This window comes from Brassica napus, chromosome A9, assembly GCF_020379485.1.
Source record: "Brassica napus cultivar Da-Ae chromosome A9, Da-Ae, whole genome shotgun sequence".
NCBI lineage: Eukaryota > Viridiplantae > Streptophyta > Magnoliopsida > Brassicales > Brassicaceae > Brassica > Brassica napus.
This window is the reverse complement of record NC_063442.1, coordinates 41,840,885-41,855,025: the sequence shown is the minus strand read 5'-3', so window position 1 is coordinate 41,855,025 and position 14,141 is coordinate 41,840,885. Positions and strand designations below refer to the sequence as shown.

Here is a 14,141-nt window from a genome sequence, read left to right as displayed (position 1 = left end):
AGCGCAAGCGATGTCTAACACAGTTCTATATGCAAGAAGCCAAAGACTATGTAAAATCTAACTGGTACAACCCTAGCAAGCACTAAACAAAAGACAGTTTCAAGATATCTTCAGAGCGAAGTGAAACGTAATTTGTTTCTCTTCAAACAACATTAGCCTGAAGATAGTTTTTGAGTAGACAGGCTGGTGCGGTACAACACTAGTTACGCATGAGTAGACAGGCTGAAACTGCGTAACTTTAAAACTTAATGTGGCCAATACCTTTTAGTTGTACTCCATGGGATTAAGAAAAGTAAACTACTGATCTGTCGTCTAAGCCAAAAACTGTGGCAAAACTCATGTCCCAAAACAAAGGGATTCAAGAACTGGAAATCATACTATTACAAACAAAACACTAATGTTTAAGTTGATAAATGATAAGTATATGTTTGCATAAGAAAAATACATCAATTTCACCACAACTTTTCACTGAATACAGAGTTACTCTAGGTAATGATCTTCCTCCGATTGAAATTTGCAGACCAGTTGGACTACCGGAGCTAGGTAGGCTTAGAAGAACGTTTGTTAAATTGATGGGTCAGTCGAGTCTGAGCGGGCCACCGTTACCAACTGATGCAAACAGTGGAAAGAGACGGTTTGTGGATTACTTGAACAGAGAGTTTAGAGGTAATAACGCTTGAATGCATCATCTCTCCTAATTTTGCCATTGTAAACCCTATCATTTCCCCAAAAAAACATTCTGAACCCTTGACAAAACAGTTATGAATCCTTAAGAACCCTTCCGCTGTGACTGGGTATCACAGTCATAACTGGTCTGCAAATTTAACAAACGTTCTTCTAAGCCTACCTAGCTCCGGTAGTCCAACTGGTCTGCAAATTTCAATCGGAGGAAGATAATTGCCTAGAGTAACTCTGCTTATAGCCCCACCAAGCGCTTGTTGTTCCACGACCGCATTGATGACTCTTGTGTCGCTCTGTCCAACTCATAAAGATAATTCGCTTCTGAGAATCTTCTCTGTAGGCATGTTGGCATAGTTCTGGTTGCGGTCTAGATGAAACGAAGCTTCATCGATGATTCTAACGTTTTGCTTCGTTTCAGATTCTTTCAGTTCTTCGGATAAGGTTACTGCAGCTGCAAGGTTGCCCACAAATCACAACTAGCGCCATTTGTCTGAAGTCTTGTCACACTGCCTACAAAATGGAACAGCAGAAATTGACAAACTATGCGGGGCCCTCTCGGGTTGTTGCATAACGCATCTTTGATAAATTGATTAATTATATGTTTCACGCATTTCTCTTTGACTTGTTTGTTTCATTATCATACAATTAATGTTCTGTCCCCCGCATCTCAAAATTTGCATGCGAGAGGCACGGGTTTCGATTCCCCGCATCTCCAAATTTGTTTTACCTTTTTCCTTTTAATGTTACAGTCGAATTATTTCTCAAGATACTTATTCTCAGTATTAGCAAGTGTACTCTCTGACATGTTATAACGAGGCACATAGGTTTCTCTTTCTTTGCCACAGTATATTTTTTTAACTGAATAACATCTGGTAGATTAGATTACTACAAAATGATGCTGGTGGCAGTTGCGTTGTTGAAGTTGTAGAACAATAATCTAAATAGGATGTTGAAGCTACTAGAATGATGAATAAATTTTGCTTTAGTCTATGATTGATCATTAGAAATTATAAAAATATGGTATCTTTTTATTGACAAGTCTTTATCATAATGCTCTGTTTTTATTTTATTTATTTACTTAAGATTCTAATTAGAGCAACTTTCCCATAAATATAAACCACAATGACCACTGAAGCTTCCTTTTCCACCCAAAAGGGAACCAAAGACGGACCCATGTGGATGTCTTTGTCTCCACACGAACGTTACATCAGAAGCGCTAGTGTTGATAAACAGATTGCGAAAGCAGGGGAAATGACCAAACTGGAAGCACCGTTTGTCTTGTTTGTTCCCGGTGATGGTGTAGTTGAAGGAAGCGACCCTGGAGAGCTGTTAATACACACACCAAACTTTTTATAAGTCATATCCATGTAAATGAGTTAGGCTTAGGTTTGTGTTAGTGATCATTAGTTACCTAGGGCTTGAAGGATAGACACATCCGGTAACCAAATCTGCACAAAAGAACCTCATCAAGACCACAACTTTTCTCATCAAAATGTAGATTTTTTAACTTACTTGAAGGTGGGTTTTGACTGGTAGTGGCAGTTCCAGTGAATACGCAGCTTCCAGGGGCTTGAGCTTGACTCTGGAAGTAGCTGTTAACAGCCCAATCACAATGGCTTTTGATGGTGTCTGGTTGATAACAAGCACCCTTGTCACGGATTGGGTTGCAATCTAAATTTCCACAAACATAGTCTATTGATGCTTGAAGTGCCTTGTCTCCTGCCCCTTCTTTGCAGAGACAGTAATTTGCACCTATAGAGAAAGAGAGAGACAGCAAGAAAATCTTAAATACTGTTATTGGACCGTATACCAAGAAGAGAAGAAAGGTACTTACTTGAAGATGTGGTCAAGGCCAAGAGAAGGAAGAGAGCTAGAAACATTCTCATGATGATTGGGTCTTAAGATCACTCTTTTAGGAGAAGCACGAAATAGACAGGATATGATGTAGAGAACTTGGAAAATGAAAGTTGATTTGATAAATATATATATATATATATATATATATATGTAAAGAAACTTGTTAGTCAATCAGTTGGTTACAAAGTTCCAAATACGATATATGGTTTGTAGTGTGAATAAAAACTGATTGTATTTAAGTGTGAACATTTTTAGAGAGAAATAAAACTATATTTAGTAAGTTGGATTTGTAAAACGTACAATAAGAAAAAGAAACTGACAAACTATGCGGGGGCCCTCTCGGGTTGTTGCACGCCGCATCTAAGATAATTGTGTGGTTAACGCATTTCTCACTAATCATTTCAGTTCTGTTAGTTGTACTTACTACTTATTCGTAGCTATTTCAGTTTTGTTAGTTGTACTTTCTACTTATTCGTAGTTTGTTGTTATGATAGATATTTTGGTCGAACACCGTAATTATATAAACTAATTAAAGATTCAGTCGTATGGGGATGTAGCTCAAATGGTAGAGCGCTCGCTTTGCATGCGAGAGGCACGGGGTTCGATACCCCGCATCTCCAAAATTGGTTTGCCTTTTCTGTTTTAATGTACAGTCAAATTATTTTTGGAGATACTTTTATCTACTTAGAGCGCAAGCGATGTCTAACACAGTTCTATCTGCAAGATGCCAAAGACAATGTAAAACCGAACTGGTACAACACTAGCTGACACTAAACTAAAGACAGTTTCAAGATATCTTCAGAGTGAAGTGAAACGTAATTTGTTTCTCTTCAAACAATATTAGCCTGAAGATAGTCAGGCTGGTATGGTACAGCACTAGCTGAAACTGCGTAACTTTATAACTTTATGGGCCAATAAATACCTTTTAGCCCCTTTTAGTCGTACTCATGTTCAAAGACAAAAGTCATTCAAGAACTGGAAAGATATTATTACACAAAAAACTGTTTAACTTGATAAATGATAATTATATGTTTGCATAAGAAAAATACATCAATTTGTCCACAACTTTTCACTGAAGAGCACAAAGTGTAACTTGACTTGTGTTTAGAAAATGCAAAAACCAAATTGTAAAGTGGTTCTTCCCCAACTAACTTCAAGCGTTACTACCTCCAAACTCTCTGTTCAAGTAATCCACAAACCGTCTCTTTCCACTGTTTGCATCAGTTGGTAACGGTGGCCCGCTCAGACTCGACTGACCCATCAACTTAACAAACGTTCTTCTAAGCCTCCCTAGCTCCGGTAATCCAATCGGTCTGCATATTTCAATCGGAGGAAGATCATTACCCAGAGTAACCCTGCTTATAGCCCCACCAAGCGCTTGTTGTTCCACGATCGCATTAATAACTTCTTGTGTCGCTCTGTCCAACTCGTAAAGAGAATTGGCTTCTGAGAATCTAGCGGACTGTGTAGCAATACTCGGTTGAAGTATCCTCACGTCTTGAGTTTTGGAATCAACAGTCTTGGTCAGATAAGTCACAGCCTCTAAAACCACAGGAGATGATTTCTCTATTCCATCTCTAGAAGGGAACAGCTCAAAGAGAGGCGAATCCCATCGGTTCCTCCTCTCAGGTTTCTCAAACCTTCTCACCAGATCCTCGAATATACCATCGTCATACGAAGCCTCACCTCTACCCTCACGTTCCTTATTCCACTCCCTGCAACGATCTTCATCCACATCACAGAAGAGAACACAGTACCTAATCCCAGCGGCACGCGCAATACACCACAGCTCGTATCTGTAACCTTTAATGCTGTTCAAAGAATCTACAATAACAATGTCTCCTCTCGAAACAGATCTATCAACATCCGACCTAAGCTTTCCTCTAAGCATCTTCTCTGCAGGCATGTTGGCATAGTTCTGGTTGCGGTCTAGATGAAACGAATCCTCGTCGATGATTCTAACGTTCTGCTTCGTTTCAGATTCTTTCAGTGCTTCGGATAAGGTTACTGCAGCTGTTGATTTGCCACTGCAAGGTTGCCCACAAATCACAACTAGCGCCATTGGTCTGAACTTGTCACGCTGCCTACAAAATGGAACTTTAGATCCAAAGCTAATATGATGATAACAATCGTTTCTAACAGCTAAAGGGCATCAAAACACATAACTAAGGGATAGGCAAAGACCCAGATTCAAAGCATCCAACTTTCTAGAGCTATATCAATAACTAACATTAGGCATAAAGAAACCAAGCAAATTAAAGTATAATTCGAGCAAATTGATCCACGAAAGTGGGCTTTTCATGAATCAAAAGAGATAAGCTATACTTACTCAGATCACGAGCAGATGCAACGAACTGGAGATCTACGGAATCTGTATAGAATCAGCGAGAGATCGACACCGGAAGCAAAAAGTCGAGAGAAAGGTCGCGTGAGAATCTGATTTGGGAATTTAGGGTTTATGAGAGAGGATTAGATTATAACCGGTTGAGTTTGCTTGGTCCGGTTAATGCAAATTGAATACCAATTACGTTTCGGTTTATAAAGATAGATACGCGTATATGCCAAAGCAAGTTGCAAGGCACGTGCTGGTAAACTGCGAGGATATTATTGTAATTTCGTATCATTTAAAGTGTTTTTATAAGGTACATTGATGATGTTGTCTCGGTATCCGAATTTAATCTGGGCCGGGTCTTCCCCCAAATCGAAAAGCACGAATTTTCAACCCTATCCTCTTTCGAAATTTCCCCCAATTTATTTTTTTCGTCAATTAGCGTTCAGATCTCTTCCTTCTTCCAGATCTATCTTCAAATCAATTGTAATTTTCGTTTCCCTCTTGATTTCATCTTTCGATTGATACCTGTTTTGATATCATCCATTGGTTCTGGTCAAATCTAGGGTTTGAGCTAGATCCAGATCTGTAAACAACAGATCTGATCATTTTTTTCGCTTAGGTGTGTTTAATTCATTTGTTATTATTATCGAATTCGTTCTTAATTTCTAGTTTTCCCCAATTTTCAGAATTCGATTTTCTAGGGTTTGTTAGATCTGTCAATTAATCGAGGGCTTGTGTCTGTTGTCCCGATAATTAGCCAATTCTTTGATTTTTGATTCCTGATTTGTTGATCTACGCCGTGAATTGAAATCTAGGGTTAGGGTTCCGTTCAGATTTGGGGATTTTTTAATTTACTCATATTAAATTGGGGGTTTTGGTATTTTTAATTAAATTCCCCTCAGTACTTAACTTAACATGGGACTTAGAGCTCTCACCGTTGTAGACTTGTTGTTTGTTACTTGTTAGTGTGTGGATGTTATATAAATGGCAGTTGACATAAGACAACCTTCACGCCAAGTAACTAAATTTGCTTTTGGTTTTTCATTTTACAGGTACAAAAAAATATGGGTTTAAAGCGCACTTTTGAAGCTGAGGATGTGCAAGAACTCAATGTGAAGGAGGCAAGAGAGATTAGTTATTGCAACAAGCTGGCCAAACTAGATGATGGAGTTCCATATCATGTTTCATTGGAGAAGTCAGGTGTTGTCATAGGTAATAATAGTATGCATCTTCTTGCTTAGGGGTTAACGTGACAAACTCAATCATCTTGCTTAATGTGTCGTTTGTGTTTGTTGCGCTAGCAGGAGAGGATCTAAGTGATCTCTACGGGTTTGAATGTGAAGATAATGTTGAGAAGGGGTTAGATACCAACGCACCTTTCTCTTGGATCACATCTGAGGAGGATGCTACGACTCAGTCAACCCTTTCTCACGAATCTCCCGAGTCAGATGTCCTCTGGAGACCAGTGTCTCCAGCAGACGATGTTGATTGGTGTGAGAATTCTCCTAGAAAACAAGTTCCAATCGGGTCCGATTACCAGGCTGATATTCCTGAATGCGTCAAGGAAGAAGTCAGTGAAGAACAAGTGATGGAGAAGTGCGTCATTCCAATGCCTGACCGTGAAACCGACTTCTTCGAAATCGGTAAAGGAAGAAAGGAATGCGTTTGCGTGGATAAAGGCTCCATCAGATGCGTGCAGCAACACATAATGGAAAACAGAGAAGGCTTGTTTGAAACTGTCGGATACGAAAAATGTCTGAGCATAGGTCTCGGTGAAATGGGTGAGGAAGTCGCTGGTAAACTAACTGAAGACGAGGAAGACCTGTTTCACGAGGTTGTTTACTCCAACCCTGTTTCACTTGACCGTGATTTCTGGAAACAACTAAAGTCTGCGTTTCCTACACGGACCATGAAGGAGATTGTGAGCTATTATTTCAACGTCTTCATTCTTCGAAGACGAGCTGTTCAGAATCGTTCTAGAAGCCTGGACATTGATAGCGACGATGACGAGTGGCAAGTGGAGTATGATAACACGTTTTATGGCTCTCAAACTCAAGATGAGAGAACCGGAATAAGCTTATCAGGAGATGAAGAGGAAGAGGTGAATGTTGAAGAAGATTCGTGCACGTCCGATGACTTCCTCCAGTCCAATGTAAACAGAGAAGAATCCGATGTTGGGAAGCACTGGCGCCACTGCAATGATTTGTTGGAAGATCATTCATATTCATTTGATCCTTGTTGGAGTAAGAACATTGATCTTCTTCCAACTTCCAACATCCTCGACGAGATCTTTGGTCAACAACACCCATGGGATGATTTCTCAAGGGGAAGAAAGTAAATGAGTAATGGTATCAAATCTCCCCATTGTTACTATGCTTTAGTTCTGAATCTTGTGTATGTGTAAATGCCTTATTTAAGAGCATCCTCCAAGCTGGATGTTGTAAGAGAGTTCTCTGTAGTTGAAGTCTTTTTTTTTTTGTATTTTTGATACTTTAGGTTATTTGTAAATTACCTTTCTAAATCAGATTAAGATTATCTTGTAAGAAGAAGAAAAAATCTTCAAAAACTGTTTAATAAACTGACTTTTTCATCTCTAGTTCTCTATGACATTTGCTCTCTTGTCATAAATAGTCTCTCAGATCTTGCAACCACCTCTAAAACAGTGTGTTTTGGTAGTTAACGGTCTGAAAAGTAAGGAGAAACAGAGGACCTTGATAGTGGCTGATCACTTGTCCATCTTTGACGCGTCTCCTCTTCATATTTAGATCCTTTCAGCGGTACATGAACAGAGAGAGAAAGAGAGAATCTAAACGATCCGTTCTTGATATTCATATCTTTGTCACAGCTTTCTATTTTTGGATAACCATTTTCCTTTTCTTTTCTCTAGATTTTTCTTTAATCTGAATCTTCTCTTTCGAGACGTCTCAATCAAATAGTCTTTCTCTCATTGTCGAATAAATGTTTGGATTCTTAAAATCTCCGGGGAACAACAAAGTTCCCAACGAATCATCAAACAACAAAGGAGGAGGAACGATCAATGCAGGAAGAAGAACTTCTTCGGAACCAGTCCTCATAACACCAGATTTCGACGAAGATGATGACAAGTACAAGAAGGGTTTCAGCAACTCTGGTGATCTGCAGAGCCAGACGACAGAGGATTTAGAGAAGTACGCGGTTTATAAAGCCGAAGAAACAACCAAAGGTGTCAACAACTGTCTTAAGATCGCTGAAGATATAAGATCGGATGCTACGAGGACGCTTGATATGTTGCACGCGCAAGGTGAACAGATCAACAGGACTCATGTTATGGCTGTTGAAATGGATAAAGATCTCGGTCGGGTAATGCTTTTTTTTTTCTTACATATTTTTTTTGGTTTAACCTGCCGGACTTATGTTTTTCTTACATAGATGTTCTGTTTTTTTTAAAAAAAATGATTGTTGATAATTTGTTTTGGGAGAGCAGGGAGAGAAGCTTTTGAACAGTTTAGGAGGGATGTTTTCTAAGCCATGGAAACCAAAGAAGGGTAAAGAGATTGCAGGACCTATGATCACACCAGGTAGAGACTTATAATCTACATATTATTTAACTAGGTGTTTGATCTGCACATGCAGGAATAATCATTTTACAGTTATTTGCATTTTTAATTTAAAGATCATCATGGTTAATGTTTATGCTTTGAAAATGTTTGAGCTGAACATTATTTTTTTTGTATATGACAAAATATTATCGAAATATATGTTTGTTATTGCGTTAATTTTTTCGGAAACTCTCGAATAGTAGTATAGCTGATTCTTGATCATTGATAATTGATTCTTGATTTTGATTAAGATCATGTGGTTTGGTTGAATGGTTTAGATAAAGCGTCGAAGAAGAGCGCGAATAACAAAGAAGAGCGAGAGAAACTCGGTTTGGCTGCGAAAGGACGATCGAGCAGCCAACCGATACCATCAGACCAACCAACAAACGCTATGCAGAAAGTGGAGGTGTTTTTCTTCTTCTTATTCTTCAAATTCTTAAACTTGGTAATAATTTTGAGAATCTAAAAAATGGTATGTTTTGATGTGCAGCAAGAGAAGGCAAAGCAAGACGATGGACTTTCAGATTTGAGTGACATTTTGGGTGATCTTAAGGGCATGGCCCTTGACATGGGATCTGAGCTCGACAAGTCAGATAACACACACTTACATACATACATGTACACGTATCCTCATTACTATACGTAGAATAACTTATTGTTATTATTAATACTATTGCAGGCAAAACAAGGCTCTTGATCATCTGGACGGCGATATTGATGAGCTTAACAACCGTGTTCAAGGAGCTAATCAACGAGCACGTCACTTGCTTTCCAAATAAATACCTTCCAAAACATCCAAAAAAAACTACTATTTTCCTATACGTATATTCTCTCTTTACGTTTGTACACTTGAAACTCTCTTCTTTGTTTCATTCTTTGCTATAAAAGTTGTAAATATATAAAATCTCATTTGATATAATAAAAGCATTTTTTCAGTTCCTTATCCAACAAACTAATAAAAACATTAATACATACATACATATACTCGTACAGTATGTCTGTATGTATTTACAACAAAAACTCTTTAACATAGAGTGATTTTCAGACAAACTCTATTATTATAGTGTACACTTTCCAACATGAGAAACATGGTTCTTACCGTGGGAAAGAAGATATAATACTATACAAATCAGACACCTTAATAGATTAACTTCTTGACTATCATGTCTCCTCGTTCTTGACTGGGATCCAACGGTTATCAGATGAAGAAGATCCTTTCTTCCCCCTTGTAAAAAACCCTATAAGGAACCCTAAAAGCACACCCATAACCAACAAGCCTGCTCCTTTAACATACCATAAGACATCAGACTCAGGTTTCCCCACAAGTGTTGCAGATACAGGAACGGTCTTAATAGTTTCCTCTTTCCTCCCACTGATTACTTCCCCAGACGCTAAGATCTCAACACTATCATGAACTTCTCCATCATGGTTACCCACAAACGAAACAGTAAGCTTCTCTTTGTTCGCAACCAAACGAGTGTACCCAAACTCACCCGTCCTGTACATCGACTGTTCAGGCTGAGGGAATATAGGAAGACCCGGATGGTTCGGTCTCGGCTGCCAAATCGGTTGCCAGTCTTGACCGCCCATACCGATCACAAGATGAACCGGGCTTCCTCTCCACTGTTTCCCACACGTGTTGTTGCTTATCGGACAAAACCTCTCGTATCTATGAACATGTCCCCACAGAGCAAGCGTCACGTTGTTCTCCACAAACAGCGGCTCCAAATGCTCCACCATCTTTTGCCTAATCATCGCGTCTCTCACCTCGTTGCTCGTGGTGTACATCGGTCTGTGTCCTTGCACGACAACAAACGGTGTTTTCTCCCTGTTCACAGACTCAAGATCTCGCTTTATAAACTCGTATTGCCTCCCTCCTTTGAGAAAGTTCGTCTCGGTGGAGATGTAAAGGAAATGAACCGACCCCATGTCGTAAGAGTAATACAAATTCCTTGTAGGAGGAGCTTTCGTTCCCGTTGGTTCCGACGAGTTTCCAGGCATGTTGAACTTGAGACTATACGGCACACCGCACTCTCCCCCACCGTCATTACCGTAAGTTCCCCAATCAGGTTTCCACGGCTGAGTAGGGAAGTCATACTCGTGGTTACCAATGCAGACGTGGTAAGGAACTCTCGAGGCAATAGGCTCGATCTGAGCGAAGAACTCATCCCACACCCACGAGTAACCACGAGCGTAGCTTATATCACCAATGTGCGAAACAAGAGCTGGCTTGTCACCAAGAGCTTCGATGTCGCGGAGTATCCACTTAACTGTTGAGATACTCTCGTCCTGCGTCCGGATAAAGGTATTGTAAGGTGTAGCGCAACCCATGTCTCCGAACATGAAAGCTATGGTTTCTTCTGAGTAGATATCTCGAGCGATAAAGCTGTGGATCTCACTCCATCCCTTTGAATCACTCCCAACCTGTTACAAAGACATAAAATGTCATAAAGACATAACCAATGTTCTAATAAATTGGTCTAGACGGCACTTAAGCTCGGTCATAGCCGAAACGACTTTCTTATCATCCGATTTGTATGACTCAAATCAGTTTAGACTGTTCTAAATCAGTTGAGATCGATCTAGATTAGTCTTAGCTCTGTTAAACTAAGCAATAATAATAGTAAAAATCATCAAATTTATTTAATTTCTTTTGTTTTGTATATCTAACAATTATAATTAAACCCAAAAACTAAAATATCTAATATAAATGCAAAATATATATAAAATAAATCAATAATTCCTTAACACCTAAACTAAACTCTGCCTAGAACCAAATAATCCGACCAGTCCAGTGCCTAGCTACCGCGTAGCAATTTCCTAAACCTTGGATACAACCTTTGATGTTCATCTGTCTTAAAGACATAATAACCTTTGATGTTCTTACAACTACTTTAAAATAAAGACATAACCTTTGATGTTCTTACAACTACTTTAAAATAAAGACATAACCTTTGATGTTCTTACAGCTACTTTAAATTAAAGACATAACCTTTTGATTCAGATTTAGCTTTTACCTGATAATAATACCTAACGCCACCGTTCAAATTCTTCATAACGGTATGAAAAATCCACCCGGGATCTCTCCATCCCACGGTGGAATTAGCCGGAGCATTACACATATGCTCCCTCTCGTACCTAATCCCGCGCGCCGCCGCGGAGTTCGCCAACGCATCCTCCGCCTCTCCGTACCTCACGAACCTTTCTTCCCCATCCCCAGCTACGAACGTGACCTGCATCCTGTTAACCTTATCCTCGAACGCCAAATGGATCTGCTCCGGCCTCCCCACGCCGGCGGATCCGAACCCCACCTGCTCCGATTCCGCCAGAAGGTGCTTCGTTCCCGGTAAGGGATTCTGGTCGTGGTCCTTGTGCTTCGGATTGATCTCGGACTGCGTCCATCGGAAGATACGGAACGTGTAGTTCGATCGGAGGTTGGTGAGGGGGAGGGAGATCGCGCCGGAGCCGGATTGCCACGTGGGGGAGACGTTGAGGAATTTGTAGCCGATGAAGTGGTCGTGGGGAGAGTCTGGGGGGGAGTAGATGCCTAGCCAGTCGAGATCGGAGGGAGAGTCGACGTTGGACCATTTGATGAGGATGGAATCGCCGGATCGGCTTAGAGTTTTGGGGGAGATGGATAAGGTTGCTTTGGCGTTAGCTGAGGAAATGAAGACGGAGATGAAGAGGATGAAGGTAGAGAAGTCGACGATCATGGCGATTAAATGCGACGCGACGGATGAAAGCTAAAAGAAAAATATTGTTGCCGGACACGAGGAAGATATAATAAACATTATTTAATACGACGATGTCTTATTGTTCGATGTGTTGATTTATGACGTGTCATATTCCTTCTATATGGGCTTATTGAAGCCCAAATATATGGGCCTTACTTGGCTAATTAGAGGAATTAATTTAATAGAATTAGGGGAAGTTCAAACGATTTTGTTCATACTTGTCTCCACTGATAAAGAATTTTTAATCTATTGAACTTACTATACATCATAATCGATATGTGATGATTACTGATTTATTGCGATAAATAAAAATAAATAAAATTTATTAATGTAAGAAAATTTATTAATGTAATAAAATTTAAACAAAAAAATATACTCAAAACTATAGTTTTAAATATATAAATATAAAATAAACCAATCCAAAAATCAAATTAAAATATTGTTAAGTCAAATGAAAAAAATAATAAATAATTATTCACGATTTTCTTTTTATTTTTAAATCGATAAAATGAAATTTATATTTATATTTTTTATATATAATTATTTTGAAAATTTTATTTCTGTGCAGGAAAACCAACTAATACCTTTCAAAAAACCAACTAGTACCTTTCAAAGATCATGAGTGTCTTTATACGTTTTATTGTTTATAAAACAAATTAAATTGATTAGTGAATGAACAAGTTAGATACACTGAATACAGTTGAAGTAACAGAGAGAGTTTGGCGTCAGTCTAAGATTTGGCCATTAATTTCATAAAACAAACGCTTACAAGAGTTATCCATAACCCTCTCAGTCCCACGCAAAATCTGATTACACCGTTCATGTCTAGACTCAGGCACAAACTCCACCAGCTCCACCAAAGGATCTGTTATCACAAGAGAGCTATCACAAAACCTGTCTCTCCCGGGAACCACATGCCTCTCCCAAAAATCAACAAGCGTCGGTTTCATCTCCCGCCAAAACACACAATCTCTCTCAATCCTAAACAAACTACTCCCGTTAACAGTCCAACAATACAAATCCAACCAATCTCTCCCCACAATCTCCATCAAACCCTGAGCCTGCGGCACGTAATGCCACGGCACTTTCTTCCACGGGTAACCCTCTCCGTACGGACACTTAACTTCCAGCATACCTTTCGACCCCTCGCTGACCAAACCGTACATGTCTCCGTCGGGAGAAGCTCCTAACCAGTTTTCGTCTTCTGTTAAAGTAACGAACTCGGGAAAGACAAAGTCGTGTCCCGTTAGAACGTGGTATCGGTTGAGCGCTTCTAGCTCTTTGATCTTGGTCCAGCACGTGGCTGCGTTGCCTGAAAACGGCTCTATCGCTCCGATTTTCTCTAACCAGAGCTGGACTCTACGGTTTGGCCAGAACCCGATGGCTTGAGCGAATGTGCTCGATGTTAATCGGTTCTTTCTTTGGGGGTCCCAGTTTTTACGCCAATGTTGCATACAAGATGCCTCTGTAAATGAATAGCTCATCGTCTCCTCCGACTTGCTGCTGAATCTTCTTTTTCCCCAACTGCAAAACTTTTATAATTTAATTAAGAAATTTCGGAAATTAAAATCTTACGAATTAAAGTTTAAAGGGAAGACTGACAGTGAAAGCTTGCAAGAGCTACGACGAAACATTGTTGTTTCACTAACGAAAGAGACGATGTCTGGGTTTAGGGTTTTTCCAAAGCCACCCAGAATTTATGGGCACTTATTACTAATATCTATTAATTGGAGGACGCAAAAGGTAATTAAGATAACACGAGCCCAACAACGTTGGGCCTTATATTTGTAAAGTTATCAAAAGAGGGCCTATACATTTTATTGACAATACGAACCGAGCCCAACCGAATTTGAACCTTTTTTTTATATATAAACCAATTTAGAACTCGGTTTGACCTTAAAAATAATACAAAAAGTGATTATTTGAATAAAAAAATATCTTCATCTATATCACCCAACC

At 39.4% G+C, this 14,141-nt stretch overlaps 6 protein-coding genes and 1 non-coding gene across 9 annotated transcripts; 3 read left to right on the top strand and 4 right to left on the bottom strand.

Moving 5' to 3' along the window:
• Positions 1–1,735: 1,735 nt before the first annotated feature.
• LOC125578242 (PLASMODESMATA CALLOSE-BINDING PROTEIN 1-like) lies at positions 1,736–2,561 on the bottom strand. Its single transcript, XM_048740586.1, has 4 exons — positions 2,516–2,561; positions 2,194–2,433; positions 2,093–2,129; positions 1,736–2,007 (listed from the first exon to the last, which is right to left on the bottom strand). Exons 1-4 carry the CDS (start codon positions 2,559–2,561, stop codon positions 1,884–1,886), a joined length of 447 nt encoding a protein of 148 aa, XP_048596543.1. The 3' UTR covers positions 1,736–1,883.
• A 524-nt stretch (positions 2,562–3,085) lies between these two features.
• Positions 3,086–3,158, top strand: TRNAA-UGC. The gene has a single exon. It is a non-coding gene; the product is annotated as a tRNA-Ala (tRNA).
• Positions 3,159–3,505: 347 nt separating this feature from the next.
• On the bottom strand, positions 3,506–5,045 carry LOC106369112 (protein KTI12 homolog). 2 transcript variants are annotated; one of them, XM_013809214.3, is made up of 2 exons: positions 4,868–5,045; positions 3,506–4,622 (listed from the first exon to the last, which is right to left on the bottom strand). In XM_013809214.3, exon 2 carries the CDS (start codon positions 4,598–4,600, stop codon positions 3,692–3,694), a length of 909 nt encoding a protein of 302 aa, XP_013664668.2. In that variant the 5' UTR covers positions 4,601–4,622; positions 4,868–5,045; the 3' UTR covers positions 3,506–3,691. The 2 variants fall into 2 exon arrangements, with proteins under 2 accessions (XP_013664668.2, XP_013664669.2); XM_013809215.3 differs by having other exon boundaries at positions 3,506–4,618; positions 4,868–5,005.
• Positions 5,046–5,183: 138 nt separating this feature from the next.
• Positions 5,184–7,462, top strand: LOC106369113. Of its 2 annotated transcripts, none has more exons than XM_013809216.3 (3): positions 5,184–5,353; positions 5,923–6,082; positions 6,175–7,462. In XM_013809216.3, the coding sequence occupies exons 1-3, from the start codon at positions 5,189–5,191 to the stop codon at positions 7,206–7,208; spliced, it is 1,359 nt and encodes a 452-aa protein (XP_013664670.2). In that variant the 5' UTR covers positions 5,184–5,188; the 3' UTR covers positions 7,209–7,462. The 2 variants fall into 2 exon arrangements, with proteins under 2 accessions (XP_013664670.2, XP_048597712.1); XM_048741755.1 differs by having other exon boundaries at positions 5,220–5,489.
• A 172-nt stretch (positions 7,463–7,634) lies between these two features.
• LOC106369114 (putative SNAP25 homologous protein SNAP30) lies at positions 7,635–9,590 on the top strand. Its single transcript, XM_013809217.3, has 5 exons — positions 7,635–8,209; positions 8,334–8,427; positions 8,727–8,854; positions 8,939–9,036; positions 9,128–9,590. The coding sequence occupies exons 1-5, from the start codon at positions 7,829–7,831 to the stop codon at positions 9,225–9,227; spliced, it is 801 nt and encodes a 266-aa protein (XP_013664671.1). The 5' UTR covers positions 7,635–7,828; the 3' UTR covers positions 9,228–9,590.
• Positions 9,402–12,244, bottom strand: LOC106369115 (probable inactive purple acid phosphatase 2). The gene is made up of 2 exons (XM_013809218.3): positions 11,466–12,244; positions 9,402–10,872 (listed from the first exon to the last, which is right to left on the bottom strand). Exons 1-2 carry the CDS (start codon positions 12,159–12,161, stop codon positions 9,610–9,612), a joined length of 1,959 nt encoding a protein of 652 aa, XP_013664672.2. The 5' UTR covers positions 12,162–12,244; the 3' UTR covers positions 9,402–9,609.
• A 368-nt stretch (positions 12,245–12,612) lies between these two features.
• LOC106365358 lies at positions 12,613–14,031 on the bottom strand. Its single transcript, XM_013804802.3, has 2 exons — positions 13,785–14,031; positions 12,613–13,706 (listed from the first exon to the last, which is right to left on the bottom strand). The coding sequence occupies exons 1-2, from the start codon at positions 13,814–13,816 to the stop codon at positions 12,908–12,910; spliced, it is 831 nt and encodes a 276-aa protein (XP_013660256.3). The 5' UTR covers positions 13,817–14,031; the 3' UTR covers positions 12,613–12,907.
• Between the last annotated feature and the right edge of the window lie 110 nt (positions 14,032–14,141).

What these genes read in the sequence shown, in the direction of transcription:
- LOC125578242 (XM_048740586.1), bottom strand. Translation starts at nt 2,561, where the DNA reads ATGTTTCTAGCTCTCTTCCTTCTCTTGGCCTTGACCACATCTTCAA. An exon ending in GGCCTTGACCACATCTTCAA is followed by an intron (nt 2,434 to 2,515) that starts GTAAGTACCTTT and finishes CTTTCTCTATAG; the next exon opens with GTGCAAATTACTGTCTCTGC. An exon ending in GTCTATCCTTCAAGCCCTAG is followed by an intron (nt 2,008 to 2,092) that starts GTAACTAATGAT and finishes GTGTATTAACAG; the next exon opens with CTCTCCAGGGTCGCTTCCTT.
- LOC106369112 (XM_013809214.3), bottom strand. Translation starts at nt 4,600, where the DNA reads ATGGCGCTAGTTGTGATTTGTGGGCAACCTTGCAGTGGCAAATCAACA.
- LOC106369113 (XM_013809216.3), top strand. Translation starts at nt 5,189, where the DNA reads ATGATGTTGTCTCGGTATCCGAATTTAATCTGGGCCGGGTCTTCCCCC. An exon ending in GATCTATCTTCAAATCAATT is followed by an intron (nt 5,354 to 5,922) that starts GTAATTTTCGTT and finishes TTCATTTTACAG; the next exon opens with GTACAAAAAAATATGGGTTT. An exon ending in GAAGTCAGGTGTTGTCATAG is followed by an intron (nt 6,083 to 6,174) that starts GTAATAATAGTA and finishes TTGCGCTAGCAG; the next exon opens with GAGAGGATCTAAGTGATCTC.
- LOC106369114 (XM_013809217.3), top strand. Translation starts at nt 7,829, where the DNA reads ATGTTTGGATTCTTAAAATCTCCGGGGAACAACAAAGTTCCCAACGAA. An exon ending in AGGACCTATGATCACACCAG is followed by an intron (nt 8,428 to 8,726) that starts GTAGAGACTTAT and finishes TGAATGGTTTAG; the next exon opens with ATAAAGCGTCGAAGAAGAGC. An exon ending in ACGCTATGCAGAAAGTGGAG is followed by an intron (nt 8,855 to 8,938) that starts GTGTTTTTCTTC and finishes TTTGATGTGCAG; the next exon opens with CAAGAGAAGGCAAAGCAAGA.
- LOC106369115 (XM_013809218.3), bottom strand. Translation starts at nt 12,161, where the DNA reads ATGATCGTCGACTTCTCTACCTTCATCCTCTTCATCTCCGTCTTCATT. An exon ending in GCGTTAGGTATTATTATCAG is followed by an intron (nt 10,873 to 11,465) that starts GTAAAAGCTAAA and finishes TCTTTGTAACAG; the next exon opens with GTTGGGAGTGATTCAAAGGG.
- LOC106365358 (XM_013804802.3), bottom strand. Translation starts at nt 13,816, where the DNA reads ATGTTTCGTCGTAGCTCTTGCAAGCTTTCACT. An exon ending in AGCTCTTGCAAGCTTTCACT is followed by an intron (nt 13,707 to 13,784) that starts GTCAGTCTTCCC and finishes AAAGTTTTGCAG; the next exon opens with TTGGGGAAAAAGAAGATTCA.